General features: G+C 41.2%; 3 protein-coding genes across 7 annotated transcripts in view; 1 reads left to right on the top strand and 2 right to left on the bottom strand.

Moving 5' to 3' along the window:
• rnf43 (ring finger protein 43) overlaps positions 1-8,289 on the bottom strand; it is an 80,206-nt gene extending 71,917 nt beyond the window's left edge. The window contains exon 1 of one of the 2 annotated variants that reach the window (XM_077505318.1): positions 8,176-8,289. Coding sequence is in view for 1 of the 2 variants with exons in the window: in XM_077505317.1 (XP_077361443.1) it covers positions 2,890-3,111 (222 nt within the window). In the remaining variant the exon portion in view is untranslated. Of the gene's footprint in view, positions 1-2,889; positions 4,100-8,175 lie in introns of those variants that run through there. The other variant, XM_077505317.1, reaches the window with a different exon arrangement.
• Positions 4,732-5,822, top strand: supt4h1 (SPT4 homolog, DSIF elongation factor subunit). The gene is made up of 5 exons (XM_077505226.1): positions 4,732-4,924; positions 5,090-5,196; positions 5,279-5,334; positions 5,469-5,522; positions 5,641-5,822. Exons 1-5 carry the CDS (start codon positions 4,856-4,858, stop codon positions 5,706-5,708), a joined length of 354 nt encoding a protein of 117 aa, XP_077361352.1. The 5' UTR covers positions 4,732-4,855; the 3' UTR covers positions 5,709-5,822.
• Positions 8,290-11,933: 3,644 nt separating the features above from the next.
• tspoap1 (TSPO associated protein 1) overlaps positions 11,934-25,919 on the bottom strand; it is a 73,116-nt gene continuing 59,130 nt past the window's right edge. For 3 of the 4 annotated variants that reach the window (XM_077504838.1, XM_077504839.1, XM_077504840.1), the window contains 15 exons: positions 25,687-25,713; positions 25,399-25,550; positions 24,838-25,311; positions 24,371-24,751; positions 23,202-23,357; positions 22,195-22,986; positions 21,586-21,682; positions 20,336-20,481; positions 19,538-19,706; positions 18,328-18,396; positions 17,326-17,373; positions 16,487-16,599; positions 15,846-15,917; positions 14,949-15,068; positions 11,934-13,834 (listed from right to left, as the gene is read on the bottom strand). In XM_077504838.1, coding sequence (XP_077360964.1) covers positions 13,520-13,834; positions 14,949-15,068; positions 15,846-15,917; positions 16,487-16,599; positions 17,326-17,373; positions 18,328-18,396; positions 19,538-19,706; positions 20,336-20,481; positions 21,586-21,682; positions 22,195-22,986; positions 23,202-23,357; positions 24,371-24,751; positions 24,838-25,311; positions 25,399-25,550; positions 25,687-25,713 — 3,131 coding nt within the window. In that variant the 3' untranslated portion in view covers positions 11,934-13,519. The remainder of the gene's footprint in view (positions 13,835-14,948; positions 15,069-15,845; positions 15,918-16,486; positions 16,600-17,325; positions 17,374-18,327; positions 18,397-19,537; positions 19,707-20,335; positions 20,482-21,585; positions 21,683-22,194; positions 22,987-23,201; positions 23,358-24,370; positions 24,752-24,837; positions 25,312-25,398; positions 25,551-25,686; positions 25,714-25,919) is intronic. The other variant, XM_077504841.1, reaches the window with a different exon arrangement.

The raw sequence follows: 25,919 nt of genomic DNA, 5'->3' as shown, positions 1-25,919 counted from the left end.
CGCAGAGTTAACTGGAAACTGTCTGACGTGCTTTAATTACAGCGCCAGAAGGCCCAAAGGTCAACTCTTGAATACACAAAATACAGAAAGCCAGCTGAAGATTTCCAGCGAGCCACACAGAAGGACAGACTAAAGAAGACCCCCTGTACTAGATGGACCCCAGGGGGCTACTCCCACACCCTCCCTCCCTCCTCCTCCTCCTCCTCCTCCTCTCATCCACTGCAAGGCAAGAACATAAAGCGGCCTGCACAGGACCTGTTAGAACAAGCCTGAGCTGCAACAAAGAGCATCCCGCAGCATCTGACAAAACGAGGCCTTCCTCACCTCGGACAGGACCAAGATACCAAAAGTCGGCCCAAATCAAATACCATTCAAGCTCTTCTTTGCATTTCCATACGCGGTAACGGTAAATTTCTGAGCCCGAGTCACAGCAGCTTCCACGCACCAAACATCTCCATTTTTTCTCACGGCACATTTCTGTTCGCAGATTTTCGACTCCAGCGCGAAGTTTTACAAGGACTAATAAGGAATGCCGGAATTCCCGGCGCGCGTTTGATCCGAGCAATGCGAGATCACAACTTGTTTTCCCACAAAGGCACATTTGAGTTGGAAGTAGAGAGGCTTGCCAGCGTGCCTAATGGAGAGCTTTCGCCGTGAAGACGCTGTGGAAATGGTCAGTATTAAACGGTGGCAAAACCTCAAACAACTGGTGAGCGAAGAAAGACAAGATCCTGCCGTCTCGTTTCCTAGGAGACGGTCAACAAATTGACGCAGCCCTGCTTTACGGACAGGCAACCTTAATGCTAAATATGCATGAAGAAAATTTCCTTCCACGGCCCCGCCACGCTTTTCAAAACCACTTAAGCTCAAATTACAGTGCATGCGTTCAAATGTGTCATTTAACTGTCTTCTACCACACCTTGATGATAAAGTTGTCGGATGAAGAGTCGATGTGAAACGTTTGGGGTGCAAGGAAACGTTGCAGACGAGACGCGACAGACGCCCTTTTTTTGCCTCGCGCGTTAAAACTCAATCGAGGTCAACGAAGGCCGGCGCTCGAAATAACGCGTATGTCATCACTTTTGTTCAAGAATTTTGTTCTGTCGTCACATGCAGAGTGAGAAGGGTGAGCGGTTTGTGGGCAGATGCGAGCTCAGGATAAAGAGGACGGCGACAAGAGCAGGTGGCACAACTGGGAAATGTCGAAATGTTCAATATTTATATTTTAAAGTTGTTACAGCTTACAGGGATGCTTCACTTATTAGCCGATTTTAGTTTATTCTATTCTTATTTCACTTTCTTATTGTTTTTATTTTGTCATGGTCCTTTCAAGTTTTTCATTACACTGCAGCAATGTGCCTAATGATGTGGCCATGATGAGTGTATCATCTCACAAAAAAGAAAGAAAAAAAAAAAGCTTGGATGTTTGCATCCTTGAATTTTGAGAAAAGAAAGTTTTTGAATCCTTGAAATAAGAACAGTTCTGTAATTATAGACACAATATGTTTTCTGTCATTAAGTGGTTAGTTTTTAAAGTTCCTGATTCTTTTTTTTTTCATAAAAATGTACGTTAATCATATAATGCCAAACGTATTATATTAAATATAAGATATTTTGAGCACTCTATTTCATGAGTATAATAATTTTTTCCCCCATTAAAACCCTGACGAATATGATGTTCCACATGCATTGCACAAATAATCCATTAGAGGGCAGTATCATACAGCTGATGGCTTTTCCAGCGGCCGTACAAGAGAGACACCTATACTTATTCATAGTGGGAAATGTTCTGATTTTTGGAAATACTATGTTTGATATATATATATTTTTTATTATTATATTTCTGACAGTTATAAATGTACGAATTGAAAGCGTTGTGACCGGATGTATCAAATATGACACAAATGAAAAGTCATATATTGAAGTTGATTTTCAAAAAGAAAATGTTTTTGTTTGTAAATAAAGTATTTGTCCTTTTGAACAAAGGGTCAGAATTTGCTCTCATATACAATGCATTTTGATCCAACTACTGGACAACTGAACTTCAACCGAGGGGCCATTAAGTATTATTTAACTGATGTGCCATGTCCGGAATAACAGTATTCACATTTCTTTGACTTGGCCCCATAAGTGGGGCACTTATTTTTAGAAACGGCACACCATTGCAAACGGCAAGCACAATTGTCATGACATACCAAATGCCACTCTTGCAGTGCCAATCAAAACTGGATACATTGTGTACCTAATCTGGTTTGTGGTCACCGTGATACTGTACGTGTCTCTTTAGGGTTTGCAGTTGAGTTTTCACTTGCTTTCGCAACTCATTTTAATGTCTCCTCATTCACCCACTGAGGTACTTACTACAAATATATCCATCTATCTATGCCAACAACATGGAGTGTCAGGAAGAACAATTCATTGTTTTTCCACTAGATGGCAGAAGGTTATTTAACCCCACAATTACCAACTTTTTTTTCGAATTTAGAACTACTACCGGATTAATGCAAAGGGCTGACACAAAATTGCTCAAATGGACATTCGTCAACTGTACTGTACACAAGTTAACGATTTCTCACAATAATTAACAACAATGGTTTAACGTATCTCTTCACATTTTCAAATCAGGAAATCACAATGTCTCATCACTTGCAACTGTAGATGCTCTTAGAATAGGCACATGGGCAGCTAATTAGCGTCTGTCAGCACCAAGTTGGTGACCCCAGATTGAACTTTAACTGTATCCACCGTTCCACCTGTTGCCATTCACACACAGAACCGAACGCACAAGTGTTTTGTTTTCTTCTCTAAATAAGTGTTGAATTCGCTCATGTAGAATATGCATGTTCGGTAATGGTTGTGAAATGCTGGGTGGGTTTTTGCGGTCCTTACCTGCATGAGTTTCCCCTCCGCGTAGCCGGCGCTCCCTCCCACGAACACCCCCTCCAAAGTGATGGGAGTCCCCGCCGGGTCGTGCTTCAGCAGCGTCACCTTGATGAGCGCTCGCAGGGCCGGCCGCTCGGACTCCGGGCCCGGCTGGCCCAGCACCACCTGCAGGGCCGCCATGAGCAGCCACGGCCAGAGCCCGGCCAGGCGCCACTGGGGGACGGTCATGGCTCCGGCTGAAGCGGCGGAGCCCGGCCGCACATGGTGGACTTCAAAGCAGGCAGCAGGAAAACGCGAAGGAAGCTTTTTTTTTCTCTCTCTCTTTCTTTCTTTCTTTTTTTGTCCACGCTTCTTGTGCTTCTTTAGGCAACGCAATCCAAGTTTACTTCCATTCAGAGTTAATATTCAAGCATATTCCGACCCCAAAAGGTGCGGGGAAAAAAATAAAAAGCTTAAATTCAAGCACCTGGCTCCGAGTAGCAAAAAAACAAAAAACAAAAAAAAACCTGTCCGCCGCACGTGTCTAATTTCATTAAACGTCACTTCTCAGTAATACTACTAACAACCGTAATAGAACAATAATCTTCCATAACGTCTCACGCGTAGAGTTGACAAGCGGCGTCGCAAGATAGCGAATCCCGAGGGCGCCTCATTTTTATTTTTTTTTTTCGCCACACGCGCACGCGCACAAGGAAGAGACAAGTTGAACTTCAAAGGCGGCCGTCCCAGGTTGCCTCAGCCGGGGCGGCCAGATCACAGCCGAGCCAAACTGTTAAGTAACATGTTTACAACTTCAACGGTGCGAAAATAGTTGTCCCCAAACGAATATTTAGTCACCGCAGACACACTCGCGTAAACTCCCGTCATTTGGCTCCTTTCCTTCCCTTCCGTCAGTTCAAAGTTATTCCCAATTCAAGTCGAGCTTTCAATGACTTCGACGAAACTGGATACGTTCCTCCGAGGTCGACCACCGTCGGCGGGTGCCAGTACGGCAAGGAACGCCACAGTGTACGGAACACGAGCGGTCCAAACTCCATGTGATCCTCATGTGAAGTCGGTCAACTTGAAGAGACGGCGTGTACAATTCACACACATGCGCGGGCGTGCGTGCGCACACACACACAGTCCCACTAATCTCCTCTCCCCGTGTCCGTGTGACGCTCCCTCCACGCCGACGGGAGATCTCATTTACAGCCGCTACCTGCTCACTCGGATTGCTGCCTTCACGACCAGCTCGTCAGCGGCGAGGATTTGTAAAGTGTCGCGAAACCCATAAAGAGAGGCGATGTTATGATTTTTTTTTTTTTATTCGAATAAGTCACACAATTAAACATTTTTGCAACATATTCAGTACGTTCTCGGGTGGCGCTTATAAAAGTCGAGCATTAAAATTTTAAGTACTATTTTCCGAGTTCGCTTGAAGGCAACGGCACAACGCTTTGGATGGTTCCCTTACACCAGAATGGGTACAAATCAAAACACGCACATGGCTCCCTCTAGTGGTTGAACTGTGCTAAAATCACTAAGACAAACAATAAATAATTTGTGATTGATATTATTGACAATTGGCTGTCAATCACGTTTGTGACAGAATGTCAATGGCAATTAATGTCATTAACAACAAATTGTTAAAACGAGACTGTCTGAAACTATACCTTTTCTCCCGTAATGTTGCATACATGATTATAAATTTTTTTACACTTCTGTTGCAGTCATATTTTCAGGGGATACGGACCGAGTCCAGCCTTCTGCCACTGGTAGTATTTAGTATTTTTGACAAAAGTCTACTCGTCGTTTGAAATAACGTGTATAATTTTAAACAGGCAGATCAAAAAGATGCCTAACACGGGTCCTTTGTGGGCTCTCGCTGCGGCTGCTGGTAATGACGTAATAATTCTGAGTCCAAACATAACCACTAACCAGTTTGTTTGGACCGACGTTTCTGAGCTATTTTAATCAGGACGATAAACTAATGGCTCTGGAAACAGTTCCTAAAGACCTTCGCCATCTTCGAGCATGTTTGCTTTGCTCCTTAGTCAAGGTAAATTAAATTACGACAAAAGAAACGCTTCCTGGCTTTGCTGCTAACGTGTAGCCATCATGATGCTGGAAACATGGCTACGGTTTTGTAATTTTGTAACACACTGTAGCCGCGCTACAAACTCGTTTCATCACAGTAATGTAATCAAATCCGCTTGTCTTGTAGACCATTGACCAGTTTGAATATGATGGCTGTGACAACTGTGAGTCGTTCCTTCAGATGAAGGGAAACAGAGAGATGGTTTATGAATGCACAAGTTCTTCATTTGATGGGTAAATACTAACTAACTAAATAATATATATAAATATAGAAAATAGTTCACTTTTCAGGACAATAGTTTGTTTATTTCCACAGCGTGATTGCCCAGATGAGTCCTGAGGACAGCTGGGTAGCAAAATGGCAGAGAATAGGTAAGCAGGCAGTACCATATACAGTGTACTGCAAATGAGGATTAAACAATAGCTTATGTTCTACAAAACAGGCGTCTTTGGAAAGCCTCAATTACAAGTGGAATTTAACGCATCTTTCTTACTTTATCCTACAGGCACATTCAAGCCAGGTGTATATGCAGTGTCAGTGACTGGCAGACTACCCCCAGGTACGTCCCTATATTAATTGTTTTAACATCACCTTTACCGGGTTCCCTTGATTGTGTTCTCAAGAGTCACCTTCAGTGTACATTGATGAGCCTGAACTCTTTTCTGTTTTTTTTGCAGGTGTGGTGAGAGAGCTGAAAAGCAGAGGAGTGATCTACAAATCCAGAGACACAGCAGTGAAGTCCTAATCATGAGAGCTTCAAAACTATATTACGGCTCCATTGATCGGAAGCCTAAATAACATTTGTACAAAAGGACTGAAAAGACAAAAAAAAAAAAAAAAGTTCTTGTATTTGTGTTTTGTCAGAAAAATAAATCTGTTTTTATTATAATTATGCCTGTTGTCCTGCTAGCTGTATAAGTTACTTGAGTCAATATGACATCACAAGAGGGTGGGGGAGGTATTGAGACTTTACAAACAAGCGATATAAAAGGTAAATGGTAAACAATAATCTGGAGTGGGTCTGTAATTATCGAGCTGATACTGGACACCATCATAAATTATTAATGCTTTTTTTTTTTTTTTTTTTTTTTTTTGCTTATGGGGAAAATAAGTGAATCAGCCCTGACGCTACTAAAACTTTGCAACTTGAGTATGGACTGAAATGCTTGCACTACCATATATTACCAACAGGGGGAACCATAAGACGGATTTCCCGGCGTCAATCAACAACTGCCCTTTGGCTGTCAACAGCAAAGCATTTCCTACCTATGCTGAATACAAAACTTTACATATTTTCTTTTGACAAACGCGTATACAAAATACAATATGCAGGTTTGGGATGGTGAATGTGTCACTTTTCAGGCGAGCCTCGATTATATTACTGTTAGGAAAAAAACACGATACATTTTATGCTTATTGTTGAATCTCCTGGTGTTCTAATTCTAACCTGATAAATTTAGGTCATAATGAACATGAGAAGTATGGACAGTAAACCAAGTCATTTTCCCCCCAGAATCATCAAAACCTGAACCAAATATTTGATTAATAATGTCATTTCAGGGGTAAAAATGAATGATCCCGTTTAAGGATGTATATTAGCAAATATGGCCAGCATCATATTTTTAGTAAAAATATGACTTGGGCTATTTTAAGATGGTGAGGATATCTCAAACAGTGAAAGGCTTTCATAACACTGAATATTGAATGCATAGCAACACAATGAAAAAAAATAAATAAAAATTAAAAGGTGATCGATTTATACCTGCTTGGTTTGAATTTGAAATAATAACCATGCTATTGTTGAAGGGAGTCTGCAATAGATACAGTCCATATTTTTTTTTACTAAAGTATACTTCTACAGACAAACCACATTTTGTTGCTCCGTGCTCAAAGTGTGTATACTGGGTTTGTGTGTGTTATGTGGTTTTGCCGCTTCCGCTAGAACAGTCAGTAAATTAGTATCGCTGAGAGTCTGCATTGCCGTGAACATAAACATAAACATAAAGTAAACATAAATAGCAGTTTTTAAATGATTTTATTTATTAAGGGAAAAGAACCTAGCAAACTCTGCCCTAATACACGGTTTGTGCCTTTTTGTGTTAATATTTCATCCCCTCATCTGTTTTCTATGCCGCATTCCCTCCTTCAGTTTGCGGGTCAAGGGTCAATGTGGTACGTCAACCCCCAAACCGAATTAAATCTCCAGCATCGCGCGACTTTTGGAGTAAAGATCGTCATCGCCTGTTTTCACCGCATGTTTAGCTTCATGTGAGTGAAGTTACTCCACGCGAGCGTCTTAGCAAAAACAAAACCGAGAACTGCGTGCTGCAAGACTTCCTCGACCGCAGGCCCTTGTCAAACAGGAAGGCAGACGCGACTCTGCCAGGCGCAGCCGAGCGTGGCCTTCTTTTCGAGCAGACCGCGGCCTACTTGCTCGTCGCAACTGTCGCTTTTGCCCTTATTTGGATACGCCGGCGACGTAGCGAGCGGCGAAACGAAAGGCCTCGTTTGAATGCAACTCGCTTGCTCAAAGGGGCATCTGCGATGACCTTCGTTAAACGCTTCTATCATCGCAGATGTGAGAGAAAAACAAACACGGGGGAGGAAAAGGGTTGTCAGTTATAATGAGGGTGGACAGTATTGAAAGAATACTGCACCGTGTTTCGTGAGGACTTCCTCTCTCGAGCGGCTACTGCGCGCAAGCAGATGCTCGTGAGGATTTCACTTCCTTTTACAGAGAATGCCATCTTCAGGGGACACGTGTGAATTTAATACGAAATGTCCGCTTGAGTGAGCACATGCAAGGGAGGGCGGTGGGGGGACTGGCTGCCGGTCTAGATAAGGTCTATCACTAGAAGCAGTCAGGGCTCCTCAGGAAAGGCCTCGGCTTCACGCAACTCTCCAGGATCACTTCCTCAATGGCACACGTGTTCACAAGCGAAGCATCTCCTTTGTATTAAATAGTCAAACTGGCACACCACACCACCATCACTTTTTTTCCCTCTTATCGTGACATCTTTTCCCTCCAAATACCCATTTGTTTCCTGTTAAAGCTCCTGTTGCTACAATGATGTCCGCTTTGGTAACCTCAGCTGTTTTCACCTACATGAAGTCCCAACTGGGGCTGACAGTTAAAAGACTGCCTGGCCATGTGACTTTGGCTTCTCACACTCACACACACAGCATGTGACAGTTGATGTTCACAGACTTACATTTGACTGTGAAGCTCCAGTGTCTTTGTCCTGACTGAACACCGTACTGACATCAGTGGGAAAGGGGATACTTGACTTGTGCCATGAGCATTTCCCCAAAGGTGTTGGGAAATGCTCGTCATGACACCTACAAGCGGAAATGTAAAAAAAAGCAAATGTCAGAGTTGGCCTAATGCTCACTCTATACTTAAATATATGTGGGTATTGAAAAAAAAAAATTCAGTACATTTGTGACAAAGTGGCAAATTTGTGAGAAAAAAAAACTCACAAATTTACAAGAAATAAACTCGCAAATTTGCGACATTATAAAGTGGCAAATTTGTGAGAAAAAAAAACTAGTAAATTTACAAGAAATAAACTCGCAAATGTGCAACATTATAATTTTTTTTTAATAACTTATATTGCTCATACCGAGAAGAAAAAGTTTGCATCCACATTTGGTTACGAGCAAGCTAGCTAGTAATTGGCTACATGGCCCCATAGCTTTGCTAATGTTTTGAATACATACCAAAAAATGCTAAGTTAACTAATAATAACTGAAAAATACAGCATACTTGTAAATTTCTTTTCAGATTAGATGCTAATTTTTAAACACCAGAAGTTGGTGGTTTTATCAACTCACTTCTTATCCAAAGTCAGCTAGGACAGGCTTCAGCACACGAGCCTAATGAGGAGAAATTTGGAATTTGGGATACTTTGCCCCCCAGAAATGAAGCTGCAAAAGTGCAGTAAAACTTTTGTCATTATTGAAGATTGAAAAGCTATTTAGCTAATCTTATGTATTAAGAGTAATGCCCTGTATAATTAAGTACACACCATATATTGTACATTCATTTACATGCCTGGCACAATCAGCATTCAGTCGGCTTAAATAGTTAAAGTATGAGCGCAAAACTTGATGGAAAAATTCTTATGTTCAATGGTTGAATTAGACATGATCTCGTCTACCTGAGTTTAAACGCCTGGAACAAAACGGCATAAACGACCTGCCCATTTTTCTTCTTCAAACCATCTGTAGGAGGCAGAGTGTTAAGACGGAAGGAGGAGAGCGGCGGTGACTGTTAGACCTCTTCCTGTGGTTACATCACGTGATCCAAGGGGGTTCAAAAGGAGACTGCGACGACTTCTTCGTTCACTTCTCGAGCCGGGCGACGGCACCTGCGAGGCTGGCGGAAAGGGCCGTCGCTTCAAACGACAAGGAGGAAAGAGTCGAGGTAAAGTATGACAACTTTGTTACAATCAATGTGACAATGGTGGACAAACTTTTTATCGTAGTTTGGAATAGGCCACAAAATTGTGACAGTGGCATTGAAAATGTCTTTAAATGGGACTTCGTTATGAAACTGTTGTACATGTTTTTTTTTAAATAATGCGTTTACATCAATTTGATTTTGACTTACACAGCAAGTTGTTTGCTTTTTTGACGTAACTTGTGAATAAGAGAAAAGCTTACTCACGCCAGCCAAAATGGCTTCTTCAAAGATAGCGTTTCCTGTGGAAGGCCTTTTGGAGGCGGAGACATGAAGAGGACATTTTTCTGACTTGGGGCGGAAAAAAAAAAAAAATATATATATATTTTCATTAGCAGGAAATTTAATGAAACATTTTTCAAGGGTAGAAGTGATCATTTTATGGCTTGATGGGGAAGTGAAGGTTGCGTGTTGAGATCTTGCATATGGCGGGGGGGGTGAGTGGGTTGCAGCGTGTTCATGTGCAGGTGCAGAAGAGAAGACGACAGATGAGAGACGACGACGACCAACAGATATACAGTGCAGTCATCCATAAAGTAGAAAGCACTACTAAACTCCTCGCCACAGTGTAGTGTTTCCTACTTTATGGATGAGTGTACTGTTGGCTTCAGGGACACAGAGGCCTCACCCCGGAAGTCAAAAAAAAAAAAAAAAAAAAAAAAGAGGAAGCGGCTTTCGTCTCGCGAGGTTGCACGCTACCCAGAGTGTCGTATCTGCTAGTTCACATGGGTGTCGTGTGGCGTGGACCAAAGCCTGCAAACTCTTTCCTCCATTTTCATCATCATTTCAGCTAAGAGGGAAGAAAAAACAATAATTATATGTACATGAAATTAAATGTCATAAGCATGAAATAAAGAATCTATTAAAAAAAAATATATATTGTGTCCATTCTTTCACAATTCAGAGAGTCACATGCACTTTTGTTAATGGGAAAATAGACATACTTTATTTTATGTAAAAAGACCCATGTTTCAATTCCTTTGCATACTAAGCCTTTACCACATCAACACTGCATGAACATGCAAAAATATTTACAGATGAGCTTCCAAATAGGTAATAAAAACATTTTATAATATATATATATAAAAAGGTTTTACAATATAAATGTAGGTGTCCAAACAGTTTTCATTATATACACAAGTCCTACAAATACCTTTTCACTGCATTTGGACAATCTACAACTCACATTGTAGATGGGTCAGACAAAGAGAATATAAATATGAAATCAATAAATAAGGCAGAATATGGGTATAATATTGGTATTCATGCAATCAATAAATATCCTGTAAACAGCATATCAAGACTAAGCAAATGTCATCTTGTAAGGCTAAATACTGTTAACTACGCGTTGTGTGGTTGTTATGCAGAGTGGGAGCAGTGCAGTCTACTTACTAAACCGCAGGTAGAGATAATACTTGTGCATTCAAGGCCGTAAATACGATACAACAGCACAGACATTTTATGTACACTTCAGCAACTTGTGACCTGTGAAAAAAAAGGGGGGGGGGATGATGATGATGATTGCAACATCAGCCTTGCCTTTGTGCAGGCTAATTTACAAATAAAGCGTCCAAATGATACCGCACCCCCACTGCCACCTTTTTTTTTTTTATAGTCTTGGCATCATCATGCTCCCTCTGACTAACAATGACTAATTACTTAACTACTTAACTTGTAACTAACAGTTCCACGTTTAAGTGGCTCCAACATGGCAGGAGCCAGATTAAATTCTCCTCTTGTCGCAGCTCATCGAAACGGGAAAAGCACCTCACGATTTTGGCATTTTCTGCACTTTTTTTTTCTCCACTTTTCGATGGTGGGCTAAGCTACAAATGAAAAACCTGAGAAGCTACCAACAGGAAGAGAGCAAAAAGTTCTGAAACAAACGCTCGTCACACAACGCTTTTAGCGAGCACAGTTGAGTAGACACAAAAACTACAGCCACACTTCAAGATGGAGGCGAATCAACAGAAACATCAGCATGTGATTGTAACAAACCGCCAGTGCCATGACAGAAATATTATTGGACTTTTTGTACTATTGTCTCAAAGCAAGTTTACTTGTGTAACATCTAAACAAATATTTTAGTTTAATATTAGTAGTTCAATTCAACAAGTGGAACTCATGCAGATTCTTCAAAGGAAGATTTAATTTCTAAATTAAAAATAATTTAAATTGCTTCTTATGCAGAATGCAAATTTGTTGAGATGGTAAATTTTGGGTTTGTTAGCTGTAAGTAATATAATAAAATGAAATATTTCACATATTTCAACAAATTCATGCTATTTTATGTTGCATGTTCAATTGTACCACAATATTTTTTCCTTTTCTTTTGTTTAAATATAGTTAGCATCATAGACAATTGGCCAATAATTGGTGTTCTAACATATCGCCACTCTCTTAATTATTGCCCAAGTCATTTTTATCTCTTTTTTGTGTGGCCTAAATCATCTCTTGATGCAAATGGTTAAATTTTTGTGTTTCCTGAAAAATCTGTGGGGAAAAAAATTAATTGTTTTATGAGCTATTCAGATGTAGCACATAACAAATTATTAGTACAGGATATTTTTATATACTAATAATGTACACCTGTTCAAAGTGTTTCCGTTACACTTGTCTGATCTGTTTTTTGTTTGTCTGTTTTAGGCCTCCTGTCACATCCTTAGGCAGTTATATATTTGGATATGGTTTCACCATTATAATAATTCAAAAAAGCTTGTTCTTATACATTGAGGTGAGCCTGTATAGTGTAGCAGTCAAGTCAAATATGTTCTCATAGGAATTCAGTAAGGTGCATACAAGTTAATAAAGTATTGCATTTCAACTACATTATCATCAGTAGTGCGTGTTGGTACACTACATATTAAAAATTGCTTCCAAGTGTAAAGGTTAGTGTGTGCGCGCAGCACACCTCTCGCCGGGATGGGCTGCTACTTCTACAACCTTAAACAGAGGAAGTATTGTACAAAACAGATGGCTCGAGGCCAGTTTCTTTGCACGGTGTGCAGCAACAGCTGCAGCTATGCGCGTCGACAACAAGTTCTGCTTCACCACACTTGACAATCTTCGCAGAGGACGCTGCTAACATGCTAGCGTAAAACACTATTTTTGCCACAGAAGTGCTGCATATTAATCAAAATGAATGCCGGGCGCGGGGTTATTGTTATTGCGGTTTCTAACAGTTACTTTTTTTTTTTTATATATATATATGAACTCCCTCTATATGTTTGTGAAAAGCATCCAAACTTGACTATCTTTTGTACGCATCACTTAGGCTGTTGGTGACCACTTCAAGTTGTTACTATCTGAAGAAGGCATTTGCTTTGGATAGAGCACACACTTACCCAAATCTGTACACAAACACCACGCACACTATAGTGTGTCATCCCCGTCTCTAGTGCCACTCAAACTGCACTTCTAAAGGGACACACGCCGTCCAGTCTACAAACGAGGGAAAGAGACACACGCATGATCAGTATGACAAACGTATAAATGGTTAGCTCAGGGGCCGCTTGTGAAGTTACAACTTGTATACATTTTGATTGTGGCTGACTGATTAATTAGTCCGACAATACTTTTTTTTTTTTCTTTTTTTTTTTACTTTATAAAATCACCTCATGGGCCGGATTAAACTCTTTGCGGGCCTAATTCGGCCCGCAGGCCTTATGTTTGACACAACTGTTATAAACCGTCAGAAGACACACGTGCAGGACAAATCACTGTGTGAATAATCGTATAGCAGTTGAGTACTGACGTTTGTTTACTTTCTCAAATGTAAAAGTTGTGTTTAAACTCATTTTTCATTAGTTGGACCCAGAAGGCTGAGATAACACATTCCAGCTTTGATATTGAGTATTGATGCATGAGATGCTTTGATGGTTAGCTATTGGGAGTATATTTGCTCGAGTCGGGAGATTGCACAATTCTATAATGACGCCGTCATTCCCAACTAGTCTAGTAGTGCTCTAAGGCAAATGTACAATTACTGACAGTTACAAGCTCTGGTGACTAGACTAACAATAGTGAAGAGAAAGAAAGTGCTTCAATTAAAAAAAAATAAAATAAAAAAATATCAAGTTTGAGGTCCCGCCCTTTCATTCTTTCTTACTTGATCCAAACCGTTTGAACAGTTTCTTGCCTTTGGAGAAGAAGCCTTTCTTCTTCTTGCCTTGCGCAGAGCAGTCGGCCAGCACTGGCCTGTCTGCCGGGTGGGGAGCTTTAGGAGAGGCGTGCGCTGGAGAGGGCTCTGGGACCGGGTCCGGGTGTGATGTGGCGGTTGCGGCCATTTGCAGACGGGGTAGTGGTTCTGATTGTTCTGTTATGCGGGGGTAAGGAGGTTCCGTTTGGGGGGTCAACGTATCTTGGCTTGTTGAGAGTCTGGGATCCGGCAGCTCGACAGAGGAGCTTCCCTTTAGGAGGAAAAGGACATTGCACAAAAGGGTTCGTTACTACTAATACTAATTAACATGCTGTAGCATATTTATAGTTATAGTACAGGGGGTCCTCGGTTTTTGATGGGAGATTTGGTACTATGAAAAATGGGGAAAAAAAAGAATAGTTCTGTTTCCCTTTTACAGTAATTAGCATTAGAATATAGCTAAGTTTCATCACTATTCACAAATCTGTTTAAAACTGTGCGGAAAACAGCTTTGTTGCAACATGGCCCTTGTTGATCTCTTATACTCTGCTGCCACCTGCTGGCCGTTTTTTGTAATAACTACCATTGCCATTACCATGCTCTTCAGTTCAGAGGCTGCATCAAAGCCTTCTGTATGGTCTAGCATAAAAAACAAAACGTATAAATACGTCTTTGGGAGCATAGTAATATTTAGAATAGAACGTATTTATATACGTTTTTGGGAGCAAATGAGTTAAACAGCATTACAACTGTGTTAGGTCAGCAGAGGTCATCCAAATCCTGACCGCCCAATATTAACATGTTAAATGCAGGAGTAATGTTAATTGTGTGGAAAATAAATATAAATAATTAAATACATACATCATATATTATAAATAACAACTATTTGTATTACAAAAACACTTTCCAGGCATGAATATAAAACAAACAAATGAAAAACTACGACTGTAACTGAGCACGTAAACGAGGACCCTCTTGTACAACATAAATGGAGGGCAGGAGCACAAAACGACGTATTCACATTTCATATTCTCAAAAACTAAAAGCACATTCGGGCTGAGGATTTAATGCAAGGAGCAAAGTGATTCTACAGTGGAAGAACATTAAGATAAAGAGGGAATGAATGGAGAGACACTATTGAAGAAAAGCTGAGCTGCTCCCTCCCCTTCAGACAACACTTACAATCAAGTCTCAAAGTGCACTGTTCGTTTCTGCTTCTGCAAAAGGTCATGCAGGAAGTGGCGGGGCGGAGGGGGGAAAAAAAAGCAACAGAATAGTTTAAGACAGAAAGTGACAGTTGAAGAAAACAAATGGAAATGAACAAAAGAAGCAGATTGGTGACAAACAAAGTCAGGCGACAGACCGCAAAACAAGCACTCGGCTACCTGTGATTCTTTTTTGTGTTCTGGCGCAGGTTGAGCAGGAACATGTTCGGCTGGAGCATCTTCTGGTAAAGCCTGCAGGAAGTTGGAGGGCACCAAACCTCGTTGTCCATTCAAGTCACCCTGACACAGACACACACACGCTTATTGTGTAGATGAATTTAACGAGAATCTCATGTGAGACACCAAACTCAATTAATGGGGAACCAAACTCAAGATGTCAAAACTTTGTCATCTTCTTTATCAACTGAAATCTCCAAAGTAATTATTCTAAAATATGTTTTTAGAGTCACAATTACTTCCTTATGGGGGCTGCCATTTTTTCTCGTGAGAATGTGACGTAGAAAACCATTTCGTTAGTAAATATCCAGCAACAACAAGCTACAAATGTGATTTCATCATATGTACAAAAACTACATAATGAACCATGATCATAAATGTCACCATCTACATGAACTCACTTATGAGCTTCTCTGGAGAACATTTTACACTTCACTACAATTCCTCTGATGACCACTGCATGTTTTTTTTGTGTTTTTTTTTTTTTTTTTTTTAATCACAGTCATGATGTACATGTGAAGTAGCATAAATGAAGAAGTGAGTGTGCTAATTACAGTTTTCAAGTTCTTTATAGGAAGATAATGTAAAAAATACAAACAGTAAATACAGTCCAGGTTAGATTTTTTTTTTTTTCCCCCGGTGCTGTGCGCTGGGAGGGTGAGAGCACTGCACGATTCCACACGCGCGCAGCTTAGAGGGAACACTTGCTTACACATAAAATACCAATTATTATTATTATTATTATTATTAAACCATCGCTTATTTGCTCTTTTTACATGCACTCTTGTTTGAAGTAAAATCAGAAGGCGACTTAAATTTTCAATGTAATACTGTACTTACATAGAAGAAGCCATCTTCATCCATGTCGCCAATTACATGGATGATGTCTCCAGCGCTGAAGGTCAACTCGGCCTAAACAAACAAATTAGATCATGAGTAAAACTAATTAATCCTTTGTCTATACGGCTTATCCAGTTCAGAGTTCTGAGTGCAAACTGAATCCATGTTGCAAATGAGTCCCTACACCATTAGGGATGTAACGATATCCAAGCATCACGATACGATATTATCACGATATGAAGGTCACCATACGATTACAATCATTAGCACTTACTTAGTAATGCAAGTACACATTGATCGCTTCACAAGCAAATTCGGTTCCCTTCATCTGACAATTAGCATAGATTTTAAACATAGAAGGCCAAAACATCCCTAATGAAAATTAAATTGCACTAATAAACTGGCCTCTAGAGGGTGCTACAACTGCACAACAAATGGAAATCAACCTGACCTTTTTTTTAACAGATGTGTTCCTTTTAAATATTGTGAACATGACGATGACGATATTGTGGCAGTTTTAATATCACGATATCACGACATTGCCCTTATCGTGACATCCCTATACACCATCAGTGATTTCATGAGCAAACAACAAATACAAACGTATGTATGAACTCTTGTGTGCGTGTACAAAGTCTGACCTCGATATCGGTGTTCGGGGAACTCTCTCGTGGATCGTAATCAAAGATGGCCACCATCCGGCGAGAACCTGGGGGGGAGTTTGCAGCAGCTGCAGCAGCTGCCTGGCTTGCATCTGCCCGACAAAAAAAAAAAAACATGCGCAAAAAATATATTCTATTACATGGTTTGCGATTATTTCTGTGAGCACCAGCATACAGATTGTGGCATTCCGCTCCATGCAGTTGGACATCACATGTAAAACTGACATCATTGCATTAGTATTTTTGCTACTTCTAACCACGTTCCTTTGTGATCAACTCAGCACCACTGCAAGTAAAAGTGAGGAAAAATATTAGTTTCTGTGATAAATAAATGATGCAACCTGAAGAAAGAAGAGTTACGATGAGGAACTGCTTGCACTTGCTTACTTCAAGTTTTTAATGAAGAGTTAATGGAAGACATTTGTCTGCTTTAATGTGCAGTAGTGTCAATCTCCCCAGTACATATAGATTAGGTACTGTAAATTGGACCTCATTCCAGTTTGCACGCAGGACACAACTCTTCAATTTACAGTCTTCCATTAACCTAGCATAGCATGCATGTTTTAGGACTGAGAGTAAACCAGAACACCTGGAAAATAAAACAAACAAATCAAGCAATATCTTATAAAAGAGGATGAAGAAGTGGTGTTAGTTGCAATCAGAACACAACCTACACGTAGACATAACTAATAATGGAATGCAACATGAAAACAGATTTTGAATAACATGCGAGCTGTCCGATGAACGTTTCAACATCCACAGACACGCCCATGCAGAAAAACAAAGGAGTTTAAAGGGTGAAAGGGCAAATGTCAAACCTTGACTGGAGGAGTCTACACTCTCCTCCCAGAGTGTTGCCGACTCCACTGGAAGAGACGAGGTGAGGGATAAAATGGCACAATTGCAGAAACAGAGGGAACATACTGTAAATCCAACATCACATTCCAAATGCAAAAAAATGTATTCTGAATTTACAGTCTGCATCACGATGCAGTACATAAATTCATAGGTAACGAACGATCAGAGGGGATGAAAAGCTTGGTAAATGGACCATTTTTGCATTTAAGTATGGACTCTGATGCACTATGTATAGTTTGACACAAAGTAAGGAACTTGCTATCATACGTCTAAATTATAAAATGCCAAATCGTTTTAAACATTTTTTTTTTTTTTTAAATAAAGTGGAACCTTGAAAGCCTAACAGAATTAGTCAGATTCATTCAAACCAATTAATTATTAGTATTAATAATGTAAATAGAAATACAGACAATCAGATATCACCAAGCACAGACAATGAAGTAGAATTTCAGCAGTCAAATGGACTGGTTTCTCATAAAGCAAGATTTCGATGGGCCGGCAAAGAAACAAATGAAAACACCTGGCTTCTCTCCGAGCCTGCTCCGTTTTGGCACCTGAAGTGCGTTACTTATTTCCAGTTTACTCCATAAATTTGTTTTGTTTTCCACTACTGCGGAAAATATCACAGATGCTCACTGAGGTGACATCACAGGGAATGTTAACATAGCAAGATGATTGATTTGAGATTTTATTTTGATCAAATTCCAACATTGGTTAGCCAACAAAACACAGAAACAAAAAAAACAAACATTTTAGTAACAGAATATGAAGGTGAGCTTTAGTCACAAAATAACATTTAGCTAGCATGCTGAGTCTGATTTTATAAATCCCCTCTGGTCACTGCGTGAAATGTCGTGTCAATGAGGTGAAAAAGCTTCAAGCGAAACAGACAATAAGAGAAGCAAACCAGAGAAGACCCAAAAAAAGGAGGGCAGTGGGAGGGGATCTGGAGCGAGACACACCTTTCTTGGATCGTCTCGGTTTCGGTGGTGGAACGGGGCGACGTGGAAGCTGTGCATGTGTGCGAGTGCCTTCATGGGATTTCAGAATAGAGAACCAAAATATGTGACACCAACATTCAGAACAAAAAGGAGCACATGGGTGCAGACAACGAAAAGCCAGTAACAAGCAGTAAAGCAGCAGACATCAGAGTGAGTGCAAGTGGAAGTGAAAAGTTTGAAACTGTCGATGTTTACGCTGTACGCTGCACTGGCTAGAAAGCAGGAAACAGAAGCAAAGTGTCAGCTTGAATTTGCAAGGCACACAATCTGCATGATAACAGCCACTGCATACGTGTTGATGGTTATGACTTCCGCAACAGCAACTCAGTGAAAAAAAGTAACATTACAGCACAGTGACATTGAAGTAAAAGAGAATTCTTTCTTTTGGTTAATAAGAAAAAAAAGAGGCCTCATGCAAGAAGATTTCACAGACAAATATAAACCCTATATTGTATTTTCATTTACAAATTTGAATGACAGCTGTCAGAATAGCTTTTTGCACGAATAATATGACCAATTGTGACTTTCATTGCAGGTTATGTACGTTATGGGCTAATGATGTGAAAGTCACATCCTCACAATTGCTGCAAAGTCAAGTCAAACCAAGTCATCTTTATTTACAGTATATAGCACTTTGAAAACAGCCGAGCTGGAACAAGGCGCTTACAGAAGTCACGGTTGTACTCTAACAGTTGAAAACAGCTCGTTTTATTCTTCATTATCTTCTTGTCTTAGAGTTTATTTAATGTAATAAAAATTCATCAAGTGAAAGATTGCATGTTCGATTTCCAGAACAGAGCTAGATTTTTTCAAATGAAGCATGAAGTCTGTGTAGTTTTTCACACTTCTGTGAGTTTGCAGTTTAGATATGATTTGATCTTTAGCTGAAACGTCTGCCTCTGAACACCACCCCCCCCCCCCCACCCCCACCTCAACTGTGCACAAAATTGATGGAAGTATATGCTTCTTGCATAAGGCCCGCTGTATTTTCAAAGCAGGTTTAGATTTGTGCATATGCAGCCATTGTCCCTTACCACTGAAACATGAACACTGATTATAATATGCACAGCACACGTGCTTTATCAATGATATAAAAAAAGCAATCAAATCTTAAGTCTAACATGACACGTATCAGTAGGGATCATTCAACAAACGAGATCAGGTTACATACCGATCTTCTCTACGGACGCTGGGGATGATAAGAATCCCTGCTGCAGAAGTTGCGCCCGGGTTTCTTCATCTTCCACCTGGATCTCAGACACCATGTTGCAAGGCACATAGCCCGAACGACCACCAGACTCCCCTCTGTAGAACCCATCTGAATCTTTATCACCGTAAACCTATGCAGATATGAAACACTGCATTGAATGTACTTGTATGCTTCACTCACTTTCATGCAACTGATCTGACAGCAGTAATATGTTTATCTTCACTGGATGTGTATGGAATTAAACTACATTGTGTGGTCCATATAAACTCATTCACTGCCAGCCATTTTCACGGAAGCAACCCCCTTCCTTCCCAGCTGTTTTACTGGATTTTAACTGATTTTGTAAGGACAACATAATATTGTAGTCTATTGCCATAAAAAAAAAAAAAAAATTGAACCTACCAAAAGAAACATTAGTCTCTTATTTAATCAGGAAAAAAAAACCTATATATTTGTATTTGTTTCCGTTTTGCAGCAATTAGCGTTAGAATATAGCTAAGTTTCATCATTATTCACATTTCTGGTGAAAATAGTGGCAAAAAGAGCTTATGCAAAATGGCCCTGGCTGATCTCTTATACTCTGCTGCCACCTGCTGACCATTTTTTAAAATAACTACCATTGATTTAAGCCACCTCTTCATGTCAGAAGCTGCATCTAAGCCTTCTGTATGCTCTTGCTAGCAAAAAACAAAAAATGTGAAAATATATTTTCACGTGTTAACACGTTTCTGGGTTTGACTGAGTTAAGTGCGGCCATACTGTGATAATTTGTCCCTCTCGAAAGGGCAGCTCCTCCTCAGCAGCGTCCGGGTTGGGTGACATGGTGGCAGGGTCATAAGGGAAGAGGGCCACGAAGATGCGGAATTCAGTGTTGTCTCCTTTTGTCTTTGGTGATTCAAAACAACCTGAAAGTAGTACGTGTAGCATTAATGATTCAGATAATGCCAAAAGTGACTAAAATCATCCAACATGTGGAGTGGGCATGGCTTGCAAGGATCGTAGCAGGAGCTTGCCCCTCCCCCATCACGATGCTCTTTCTGAACAGTGCTTGCTTAGCCCAAGCGTGTCCTTAAAAGGGGTAATCAAGCTAAACCACTGATCCTAAGCTGTGCGAGCTGTTTGACAAACACACTTGTTCATGATCTGCAACAGCCAGCAAGAAAGGGAAACGGCGCTCGACACAATCTGATCTTGATCAAAGAACTTGTACACTAAGTTGCAACACAGTCACAATTCCAACTAGCTTTAGTGGTATCTTATTTTTCTTTCGGGCTATTTTTCACATTTTATTACATTATCGACTGAATTAAAAGAAAACGGCCTACAGCACCGTGTACAGCGTTGCAGAGGTTAGACATAATGCTGGTGTGACCCAAGAACTTATGAGCACGTCTATCCTTTTTTGACAACGTGAGACAAATTTGAAGAGCTGTAGTGAGACTTAAGCTGCTCTGAAGAGAGCCGTCCTCTATCTCATTATGGAGAATCAGGCCATCTGTGGCAAGAATCATGGAGAGAGAACTTGCAGTTTCACATCCTTGCTCATTAATAATAGATGCAGAACGTCCCCTTGGCTGCATGTCAAAACTAACATTTACTTGGATGCGTGTAAACGGGTATAATCAGATTTAGAAAAAGCAAACTTGAGTTTGCTTCATCATTCGAAAAAAAGCAGAGAGTAAGAGAGAAGGAAAAGAGGGGCTCGTACAGCATCACTCATTTTGTCAGCTAATCAATGTTACTATATTAAGATTGTCACTTCCTCTTGTCATGACAAGCCACTTTAAGTTAAGCTGGTTCTCAGCTTAGTGGGCTCCCACTTCTCCATCGCTGCCGACACTCCTCCCTTGCCACACATGGTGCTAATCTGACTATCAGCATGCGGGAGGGAAGCGGTGGCCTGTCAACTGTAAGCACAGGTGTGCAGGCAAGCACTTCCAACATTTCTGCTGCATCACCTCATCTGGAAACAAGAGTTTAGAGGAAGCACAGCAGCAAACGAGTCTGACCTTTGAGCTGCCTGCTTTGCAAAGCAACCGATTTGGAGGATAGCTCAGAGTCTCCTCTCCATGATGCACCTGCCTCAGATGTTAGTTGACTGGGCTCCTGCACAGCAAAGAAAAAAATGGGAATAAGTTAACATTTCACACAGAATGACGATTAGCAATTACAGGGAAAACAAAACAAGGTGAGGTGAGGTGAGGTGAGGTGAGGTGAGGGCTCTGAAATCAGTTCTAAAATAGGGTGTTAATGGATTTTTTGAAATATTACTTGCTGTCCATTACAGATGAGCTTGGGCAAATTCACAGGTTGACTTCCAAAACCTCATTTTGTATCACTACCTTTAAGAAAGGACAGTGAGCTAGGAAAGTTCAACTTCGATGGCCAAAATTCACAGGTTGACTTCCAAAACCTTATTTTGTATCACTACCTTTAAGACAGGACAGTGAGCTAGGAAAGTTCAACTTCGATGGCCAAGGCAAAAGGGAAAACTGACGATGGTCAAATCTATAGAGTTGCAGTACACATGAAGGATAACTGCTAAAAAGGACTCAAAGGGAAGGACCAAGATTGCTTGGGAAAGACGGGTGCAGGGGCGATGCTCAGCTAATGTTTACCAAGGACTCGGTCTTTCTCCCTTGTCGGTAGGACGCTCCTCTGTGCTCCATTTCAGCACCTTCGATCCACCACTCGGCGCTCATCTGTTCCAGCACCACCTCCCCCGAAGCGCACGCATCCGACTCCTCATTGTCATCCGTCCCATACTCCACATCAATTTCCATCACACGACCGACCGGTGACTTCACTCTCCGTACGGTTTTGCTAACTGGGTAGGGTCTTGGCGGGGTAGGGCCATGGCCTGGGTGAGCTGCTGCCGCTGCAGCCTTCTGACTCCTGAGCATGGCCTCCCTCCTAAGGCGATCCCCTAACCCTCTGAGTAGTACTCTGTCTTTGTTGGGGGCAGACTGTGGAGGGCAGCGGACAGGACCTCGCCTGTTGGCTGCGCCTTCACTTAAACGCACTTCTTTTTGTCCAGGATAACGGACAGTGTCGACTGCATCTGAATAGTGGACTCTGTGCTGCATCTTGGGCTTGACTTGTAAGGGTCCTTGCCTCGTGAAAGGCTCTTTGGTGAGGGATCTGGGATCGATGTTGAAATGGTGGTGCTGAGGGGGAACGTGTGGTTGGTGGTGACACTGGGGAGCATGATGAAGGCGTTCCGTGTCTCTGGGGTGAAGGTGGCTGGGCCTCGATTGGATCTGTATGTGATGGTCTTTCCTACCACCGTCTTCCTCCTCGGTCACCTCGGGAATACTAAATAGCTGCTTGCTGCGGGATGGCTGAGGGGGTAACTTGAGGATCCTCTCAAGAACATCTTCATCACTGTCCGAAGGCTCTGATTTGGTTAACTAGGACCATATCCATGAAACGGGCCAGCAAGAAAGATCATATCGTTGTTGAGCAGGGGGAAGAAAAAAAAATGAGGTCGCAAGAGGACGATCAAGTCATGCAAAATAAAAGGGGAGATAAAACAAGAATCATAATCAAGCACAAAGAAAAACTAACAACTTGGGCAAAAAATTAAAAATAAAATAATAGCATGAGTGCACATTTTCACACATACCCTGCTAGCTGTAACTGTGTATCCCCTGGTGGGCGCATCCACAATGTGGTCAGAGTAAAGTTCTTCTTCCTCCTCTTCCAGGATGTCAGACAGGTCTGAGCGGCTGTTGTCAGCGAGGTAATCACCGGGAGGCTCAACCAACCCTGTGCCATAGCTCTGCAATGAGAGAAGCATTATTGTTGGAGTCATTTTCTCGCATTGTGGAAGTCATTTTCAATACATGTTGAAATTGTAAAAGTGCTGATCATTTCAAAATCCAGATCTAAGTCAACAAACCTATTTTTAAATCGAATTAAACTGATAACGTTAAACGAAAACATTACAAAATCTGCTCATGTAGTCCAATTGTGTGATGCTCCAAAAGATTTAGAGTAAAGTTGAATGGTGCAATCTAGTATTTTCTAACTTTTACTGAGCCCATTGCACAGTTTAGAAATATTTTACAGCACACAACCAAACCAAAATGCCAAAAACTAAAAAAATATGTCTCTGTTTTCTCACAAACTTACTTGTTTAGCAATTCAGAGTAACAGTATTATCACATATCAGTGAAAATGAGACAAAATCCAAAGACAAGACTTAGATAAAGCAAGGTATTCTGGGAAATAAAGTCATGTTCTACCATCATATCAAACAATTTCAAAGCTTTTACAATTTTAATCATCTTTGAGTAGTCTTTTAATCTTATAAAAACAACAATTACTACGCTTAACTATTCACTACAAATCAAGTATTGTGTACATAAAGATTTGACAATATTATATGAAATTCATGTTGTAAAATATGTGGAAAGATTCATTGCTAAATTCACTTTAGCATCATGAATTTCATGTAATTTCAATTCTACTTCCTGCAATTCAAATTTGAATTGCAATTCTATTTCTCGTTTGCCACCTCAATTCAAATTCAAATTCAAAAATTAAATTTTAATTAAGGGGCCATTCTCAATTCAATTCTGAATTTCGTACAACCCTAACATGTATGTGACACTGTGGTAGACTCTAGAATACATTATTTAGTCTTATTATTTAGTCTGTGCCACATGCACAGCAGTGATTAGAGCAATATCCTTCGTGAATAGGTGGGTGACTGGGCGCAGACTGCGGGTGCAGTTGTGGTGTGGTGGACTAATTATAGCGAAATTGGATAACATTCTGCATCACACTGACCTGTTGCACTCTTGTGTACGCTGGGTCCTGGTCCTGTCTCAAGAACTCCTCAATTGACACCAAGCGTTTGTTCTCTTGCTCCTCTTCAACCTCAGAGTCCAGCGGTGAAGTACTTGGGGGTCGGAGGATTAATGTGTCCAAAGGGTTAAGGAGGTCTGTGATTGGGGCTTTGGGCGGTGTGGGGATGCGCTCCGGCGTTACGAGTTTGGCACAGGGATCTTCAATAAACTCCGTAATGGATGGAAAAGGACGTATAGTTCCAGGGCTATCTGCATCTCGGTGTTGTTCAAACGTGGCCGCTGGGGCCACCTCTGGTATTTGTGCAGTTGCTGTGACAGGAGGCGCTTGAGGAGCTGACGAAGTGGGTGACGTCACATTAATCTGGTGAAATAAAAGAACAGTCAACTGGACATATTTAACTGAAAGACGAGCTTTGAATCTCATTGATTGGAGGCTTGTAGGATTACCACTGGGGTGACGACTGATGTAACGGGCAATGTGGCCTCACACGCAGCCATGGGAGCAGATGTGGGGTCGGCCCAGGCCTGTACAAATGAGGCTGATGACACTAAGACCTCCGAGTGTGGGACATGAGGACAGTTGGCAGCAGGTTCCACTGTGAGGCCAGAAATGCGTATCTCTGGAGGTGATGGGCAGGGCGGCGTGGAGGCTTTGGCAGCAGAGTTTCCCAACGAAAGCAAAGAGGCCAGGTTTGCGGGTCCTACGGGGTTGCAGGCGGGGGGTGGCACTACTGAGGTGGTTGCAACTGGGCCGGCCATAATAGCAGCTAGCTTGGAGGGCACATTGACTGGAAACGAGTCGCAAGACTCGCCATGTGCAGACATGGTGCGAACGGTGAGCTGCTGAGCTGCCTGTAGGGACTGGATCTGGGAGGGCCCCAGCAGAGCACTGCCGGCTGTTGGAGAAGACACCTCCAGCACCTTAGAAGAGGAGAGGAGGAACCCACGTTACATTTGAAGTCCCAACTCGGTGTTTGAAAGACATTTCAAATTAATGAAGGATGATACCTTTTTCTTATCTGCATAAATGGTGTACCCAGTGACACGGACTCCGTTGGAGGTTCCTGCACAATCGATAGTGACCGGCAGCCAGCTGATAATGGCAATACCTGGTGAGGGACCATGCTCCAACTGTACATCCAATGGAGCATCAGGAGGGCCTACATACAGTAATTTAATCACAGCCGGTGTTGAATAAAAAAGTAAAGCACAACAAATTTCTTGTTTTATGAACGGAGAGTTGGCAATTACAACTACAATTCTAAAAGGGACATTTAAAATTAAGACCATATATACCTGTGTTCCTAGACTGTGAGCATGAAACTTAAGCAAATTTGAGGTGATCATTTAGTGAACTGAATTCAGAGGTGACACTGTTCACTATTCTAAATTCCAAATACTTTTCTTCTAACAAAAAATTGCAATCACTACATTGCTACTACTACACTACTCTGCTAAAACATCTACAAATACAAAACTGCATGCCAAGTTTCACATTCCCATTTTAATATGGTATTAATATTGATGAA

The sequence above is a fragment of the Festucalex cinctus genome, chromosome 18 (genome assembly GCF_051991245.1).
Source record: "Festucalex cinctus isolate MCC-2025b chromosome 18, RoL_Fcin_1.0, whole genome shotgun sequence".
Taxonomy (NCBI): Eukaryota; Metazoa; Chordata; class Actinopteri; order Syngnathiformes; family Syngnathidae; genus Festucalex; species Festucalex cinctus.
This window is presented reverse-complemented; position numbering and strand designations above follow the sequence as displayed.

Coding starts and splice junctions, on each gene's coding strand:
- supt4h1 (XM_077505226.1), top strand. CDS start 4,856: ATGGCTCTGGAAACAGTTCCTAAAGACCTTCGCCATCTTCGAGCATGT. Junction 4,925..5,089: donor TGCTTTGCTCCTTAGTCAAG/GTAAATTAAATT, acceptor CTTGTCTTGTAG/ACCATTGACCAGTTTGAATA. Junction 5,335..5,468: donor AGCAAAATGGCAGAGAATAG/GTAAGCAGGCAG, acceptor TTTATCCTACAG/GCACATTCAAGCCAGGTGTA.